Here is a 6,872-nt window from a genome sequence, read left to right on the forward strand (position 1 = left end):
GGTCCCTGTGCTTTGCCAAGCTTGTTTCAAGTAGGTGCTTTAGACCACTGAGCCATCTCTCCAGCCCCAATCATTTTCTACCTTCATGTCAAGGATCAGATTTGTAATGGTGAGCAGATCAGATTTGGCCCCTGCTCTCCTGGAGCTTATATCTAGTGGGGATAACTTGGCCACCTAGAAAGTAGTAAAGCAAGTACCTAGGGTTGTGATGTACACCTGCAACCCCAGCACTCTAGGAGGATAATACAGGAGCACTGTGAGTTCAAGCTCAACCTGGACAATTTAGTGAGACCCTATCCCAAAATTAAAAAAAGAAAAAATTTAAAAGGGCTAGGGAGATAGTTGAGTGCAAACACCCTGGTCCAACCTCAAGTACCCCATCCAAAAAATGGAAAGAAAGAGGAGAGAGAGAGAGAGAGAGAGAGAGAGAGAGAGAGAGAGAGAGATCTGGCAGTACAAAGTCCTAAGTTTGATTTCTAGTACCAAAGAAAGGAAAAGAGGAAAAGAAAAGTGGTAAAGACAGGATTGTTGCCAGCACTGTATTATTTATTTATTTTATTTTTTCTAAGACAGGATCTAGCTATGTAGTTCAGGCTGGCCTTGAAAGCAGCAATCCTTCTCATCAGCTTCCTGCCTCAGCTACCTGATTGCTGAGATCATAGGAGTGATCCATTACACCGGGCACTATCACTGCTTGTTTTTTGTTTTTTCAGAACTGAGGATTGAACTCAGGCCCTTGTGCTTGCCAGGGAAGCTCTTAATCCATTGAGCCATCTCCACAGCCCCCCATCACTGCTATTCTTTTAGGGTTTTTTGTTTTGGAGGGTGTTTGTTCTTTTTTTTTTTTTTTTAATTGGTCTTTCTGTATCTCAGGGGGTTTAGTTTTTTGAGACAGTCTTGTTAGGTAGTTCAGGCTGGTCATGAACTTACTACATAGTCCAAAATGACTTCATACTCATGGCAATCCTCCTGTTCCAGGCTCCCCAGGGCTGGGATTATAGGTATGCACCACCATGCCTGGCTTTGCTATTTATGAATCTTGGTTATACAGAGTATTCATTTGTTCATGATATCCTTTCTGCACTGGTGTATATATAAAGCTGTATTTGTCTATGCATTCATTTATGTACTTAGTTATTTTTCTTGTCACTGAGACAAAATACCTGACACCCAGAGTTAAAATAGGAAAGGTTTATTATTATTTTTTTAAATGTATTTAGTATAGGGTCTACAGGGTCTCACTACACAGGTTGGACTCATAGTGATCCTACTGAATTTCAGGCTCCCAAGTGCTGGGATTACAGGCGCATGCCCCGTCTCTGGGATTTTTCTTTTTCTTTTTCTTTTTTTCCCATAATTTTATTGACAGACAAAAAGCAATGAGACAGTTTCAAATCAAATTGGTAGGACAGTTTCAATAATTAACACATTGCATACTGTCTTCCTAGTGGTTATTTGCTGTACAAGATGCAGACATGATATCCTATTTACAAAACTATTACAACAAATCCCTCTATTCATTAAGAGAATGTAACTATATTTTTGTTTTTATTATGTATTTTTGTACAGGGTCTTACTATACAGATAGGACTCATAGTGATCCTCCTGATTTCAGCCTCCCCAGTGCTGGGATTACAGGCACACACCACCATTGCCTAGTCTCAGTCACCATCTCAGTGCACCCCAGGGGCAGGGCCGGCATGCCATGCCGGTCCCTACATCTGCCTAAGCAGGCTGTTTAATCCTCTGAGCTATCTGGCCAACCCCACCATCCTCAGTCTCAATCACCATCTCACTGCGCCCAAGGGATGGAGCCCAGCACGGCACCCCAGGGGTCAAAACCTGGTCCCTGTGCCATTTGTTGTTTTTTGAGACAGCGTCTTGCTGTGTAGCCTTGACTGACCTTGAACTTGTGGCCATCCTCCTGTATCAGGCTTCCAAGCATTGAAACTACAGGTGAGCACCACCACATTCAGCTAGGAAAAGTTTATTTGACCTACAGTTCATAGAAGTGTCAGTCCATAATTGGCTGGCTCCAAGGCAGGGTGGCATATGGCAGAGGACAACAGTTCATGGCAGGCAGAAGGTAGCAAAAACAAGGGACCTCAGTGGTATCTTTCTGTCCCTTTTGTCTTATCCAGGCTATTTAGGGCAGGTAGCACTCACATTCTTAACCCTAAGAACCTAGCATTGCACCATGAATCAATTACAGCATCACACACTCAAGATCCAGCCATCCCCAAAAATCCCCATCTAGATCGCATGAGGTTTTGGAGGAGATCTAGAAATAAGCCATAATGCTTACTTATGTATTTTCCAGTCATGGAATTGAATCTGGGACCTTGTGCATGCTAACTGAGTGTTTTATTACTGAGCCACACCCACAGCTGCGTTTATTTTTAATAATAATTAAACAACTTTTTTTTTTTTTTTTTTTACAGGAATCACACTCAGGACCTTGCACTTGCCAGGCAGACTCTTATGCCACTAAGCTATATCCCTGCCCCCTAAACATCATTGTTCATCATCAACTCAGTAGAAAAACTAGAACCTCAACAACCACATAAACTCACTTGCCTATATACATGCCCCATCCCATTCCTTTCTCCTAAACCAAGATAAATAACATCTTGACTCTTGTGTTTATTCTTCTTTGTGTAGTTTTAGCTCATCTTTATGTATTCTGAGAGTTATTTTTATTTTAGCTGCTTTTTAATTTTATAAAAAGGTAGTTGTCATATATAATTTTTTGGAACTTTTTCTTTTTGAAACTTTTTTTTTCTTTTATTTTTTACTAGCATTACTAACATTTATCCCTATTATTGAGTGCCACTGTGTTAATTTACTCATTTTAACAGCTGAATAATAGTCTTTTTTTTTTTTTTTTTTTGAAATGGTGGGACTTTTAGATCACAGGAGATTCCAAGGAAACGTGGTAGATTCTCTTTCACCTGTTCCCTTGGGTGTCTCCTATTCTCAGCAATTCTTCCGGCATCTAGGTGAGTTAGCGGACATGGAGGTTTAGGACTCCAGTGTCCTGATTTCAGCTGTATTAGAGGACTCAAGGCCCTCACACTACTTCGTACCCATGATCTTATGTCTTTCCTCGCACCATTTCCAGCCATACCTTGTGAATTTAGGAAAGATGAAATACCATCTAATTTGCAGGTTTAAAGTACTGACCCATTTCCTCCCAGGTCCCAAGGCTACTCCTAGCCTATAGAAGGACATCTTCTTCCCCCATCTCTCTGTGGTTTGAAAGGCCAGGCTGAGGGTTTGGAAAGGAAGGTGCTAGCATGGGGTGGGGGTAGGGAACCTGGGTTTGGAGAAAACCAGACACAGCAGAACTATTCTGTTCCAGAGCTGCAGGGTCCACAGATTCCAGCCCAAATCAGCCAATGGGAGAAGGCCCTCTAATCCCAGGGAACTAAAGAATTCTCTTCAGTTATCCAGTTTCCCTGCTGAACCCCACTCCTTACCCCCACCCCCACCCTTACCCCTGTTGGACTCAGAGGAGGCTGAGGCCCCCAGGAGCTCAGGTCTATACCCCATGAAGTAAACCCTGGTGAATGCAACTTCTAAGATTTAAGGGCTGTTCTAATGTAGATGTCAGTCAGGACTATGAACCCCAACTTTGACACAAATAGGACATGGCCTTCTGGCCCCTTGTCCATGCATCTCTTATCTTTGTGGGCTGTGGCTCTCTGGGTTCATCTCCCTGCTGAGGAGGGAAGGGAAAATCCAGCAGCTCTATCAGATGTGTGCATGTGGATTCAGCCCTGCACAGCTGTGAAGGGGTTAAGAGGCTGGGCCAGCTGCCTCAGTCTGCCCCTCCCAGGGATTAGGAGGTCTCTATAAAGGGGACTGTCCACCCAGATCAGGCCAGGGGGGTGTCAGGGACTCAGGCACCGTGCCCATCCCCCTTGCCATGTGGGAACTGCGGTCTGCCTCCTTCTGGAGGGCCATATTTGCTGAGTTCTTTGCTACTCTCTTCTATGTCTTCTTTGGGCTTGGGGCCTCACTGCGCTGGGCCCCGGGACCCCTGCATGTCCTGCAGGTGGCTCTGGCCTTTGGCTTGGCCCTGGCTACATTGGTGCAGACAGTGGGCCACATCAGTGGAGCCCATGTCAACCCTGCAGTCACTTTTGCCTTCCTTGTGGGCTCCCAGATGTCCCTGCTCCGAGCCTTCTGCTATATGGCAGCCCAGCTCCTGGGAGCTGTGGCAGGGGCTGCTGTGCTGTACAGTGTTACCCCGCCTGCTGTCCGAGGAAACCTAGCACTCAACACGGTAATGTTTGACTGAGGGGTTAGGGGAACCTGGTGGCCTGCTCTCTGTTTCCCTGATTCCCTGCCTGGAGCAATGTGTGCATGTGTGCTCACGCGCGCGTCCACACACATGCCCATGTGCACATGTGTGTGCACACACGCAGGCCAATTGTCATGGTGCAGACCTGTAATCCCAGCACTCAGGAGGCTGAGGCAGGAAGATCGCTGTGAGTTCAAGGCCAGCTTGGGCTACAAAGTGAGTTCAAGGCCAGCCTGATCTGTACAGTGAAACCCTGTCTCAAAAACACAAAAAAGAAAAGAAAAAAAATGTGTGTGTGTGTGTGTGTGTGTGTGTGTGTTTGAGGTAGGGAGCATCAACAGGCAACTTGGAGGGGTAAGAAAACCATAGAGCCTTGGACTAAGAATCAGGAAAACTGAATTTGGATTCTACCTTTACTTCCAACTGCTTTCAGGTTCTTAAGGAAATGTATTTTACCATATAGAACCTCAACTTCTTCTTCCATGTAAGTGGGTACAATAATTTCTATTACAAAGTAATGTTGGGATAAAATAAGATACAAATATCATTACTATGAAGGGGGTTGTACATCCTTCCTCTCCAAGGAACTGAGGCCAGAAGGCAGTCCCTACCTGGCCTGAGAAGCCTTGAGGTCACGCTGTGGCAGCCCTGCTGAGCCATCTCCTCCTCCTTCCTTTGCCCAGTTGCATCCTGGGGTGAGTGTGGGCCAGGCCACCACGGTGGAGATCTTCCTGACTCTCCAGTTTGTGCTGTGCATCTTTGCCACATACGACGAGAGGCGGAACGGCCGCCTGGGCTCTGTCGCTCTGGCTGTTGGCTTCTCCCTCACCCTGGGGCACCTCTTTGGGGTAAGTAATGCAGCGGAGCAATTTCCTGCTCAAGAATTCCAGGGCCCCCAAAACTTCTCCAATTTGTAAGGGTTCTTCCTGCCAATTTCACTGTCAAACGTGACTGCTGCCCACCTCTCTCTTATCAGGAGGCACAAAGGACTCAAAGCTGTACTACCTCTCTCTTGGGTTTTTTTTTGGGTTTTTTTTGTTTGTTTGTTTGTTTGCAGAACTGGAACCGGGGATTGAACTCAGACCTTGCGCTTGCCAGGCAAGCGCTTATTCTACTGAGCTATATCCCCAGCCCCTACCTCTCTTTTGTGATCATTGTGTTTGGCCCCTGACCTGCTGGTAGAAATGAATGCATCATAGTACGGTTGGCATTTGACTGTGGGGCCATCATCTGGGAATGAAGGTTGCCATGGTGATTGTCCTTTCCTACTTGTTTCTGGCTAGAGATACATTACCAGCTCTCAGACTCATATGGGCTATGATGAGAAGGGGTGGGGGGGTTACAACTCTCTCGCTCTCTTTTACTTTGTTATTGTTGTTGATACAGGGTCTTGCCATGTAGTTCAGGGTGGCCTTGAACTCACTATATGGTCCAGGCTGGCCTTGAACTCCTGGCAGTCCTTCTGCCTCAGCCTCCTGAGTGCTGTAGGAGTGTGCCACCACACCTGGCTCACAACTCTGTCTCTTGCAGATGTATTATACTGGTGCAGGCATGAATCCTGCCCGCTCCTTTGCTCCTGCCATTCTTACTCGGAACTTCACCAACCACTGGGTGAGTGAGGGGAGAAGGGTTAGATCTTAGAGGCCTTCAGGATGGGGCTAGACTGAAGGCTCCAGGTTTGGTTCCTGCCTTCTTTCTGGAGTACTGGCTGCCTTGTCAGCACTGAGCTAAGGGGGATGTCTGAGGGCATGGTATGCCTGTTTGAATAGGTTGCATTATTTTGCTAGAAAGAGAGGGTCTTAAAAAAATGAGACAGGGTCTTAACTGGAAGTCATGATACATGCCTGTAGTCTTAGTGCTCAGGAAGCTGAGGTATGAGGTCAATTGAGCCTAGAAGTTCAAGTCCAACCTGGGCATTATAGTGCAATCTTTTTTATTATGAAAGAAAGAAGGGGAGCAACCATGGTGGTACCTTACCTGCAGGCCAAGGCAGGAGGATTGTTGAACGTTAAAGGTCTGAACTATATAGCCAAAGCCTGTCTTAAAAAAAAAAAAAAAAAGACAAAGGAGGAAAGGAAGGAAGAATGGAACAGAATAGAAGTAGAAGACGCTTGCTCATATTGTTCTTTCTCTGGATATACAAAGTCAAAAACTTCTGTTCTTGGAACTCAAGATGTGTATGAGTGCAAAACAGTCTGGCCCCCATCCCAGTTCTCGCACTTTACTAGTCTGTGTGTGACTACTGGTAAATAATTCAGTCATTCTGAGCAACAGTTTCTCTAACTATAAAATGGAGTATTATGAGAAATAAGTGTGAAAATTATATACATGAAACATTTAGTACAGAATCTAGCATTCAATAAATATTTATGTTTATGTTAGGGCTGGGGATATAGTTCAATGGCACAGCACCTGCCTGGCAAGTGCAAGGTCCTGAGTTGGATTCCCTGTACCAAAAAAAAAAAAAAAAAATCTATATCTATGTATAGATTTAGATTAGATAGATAGATGTGTGTGTGCATGTGTTGCATGTATGTATGTTGTTTTGGCCATATACAAGATTTTA

The 6,872-nt window shown here is 45.2% G+C and overlaps 1 protein-coding gene across 1 annotated transcript in view; it reads left to right on the top strand.

The window, feature by feature from the left end:
• Positions 1-3,900: 3,900 nt before the first annotated feature.
• The window catches only part of Mip (major intrinsic protein of lens fiber), a 4,659-nt gene continuing 1,687 nt past the window's right edge, over positions 3,901-6,872 (top strand). Inside the window, exons 1-3 of the mRNA XM_004647061.1 lie at positions 3,901-4,288; positions 4,990-5,154; positions 5,837-5,917. Of these exons, the coding sequence (XP_004647118.1) occupies positions 3,929-4,288; positions 4,990-5,154; positions 5,837-5,917 (606 nt within the window). The 5' untranslated portion in view covers positions 3,901-3,928. The remainder of the gene's footprint in view (positions 4,289-4,989; positions 5,155-5,836; positions 5,918-6,872) is intronic.

Source organism: Octodon degus, unplaced genomic scaffold (assembly GCF_000260255.1).
Source record: "Octodon degus isolate 3935 unplaced genomic scaffold, OctDeg1.0 scaffold00287, whole genome shotgun sequence".
Classification (NCBI taxonomy): domain Eukaryota; kingdom Metazoa; phylum Chordata; class Mammalia; order Rodentia; family Octodontidae; genus Octodon; species Octodon degus.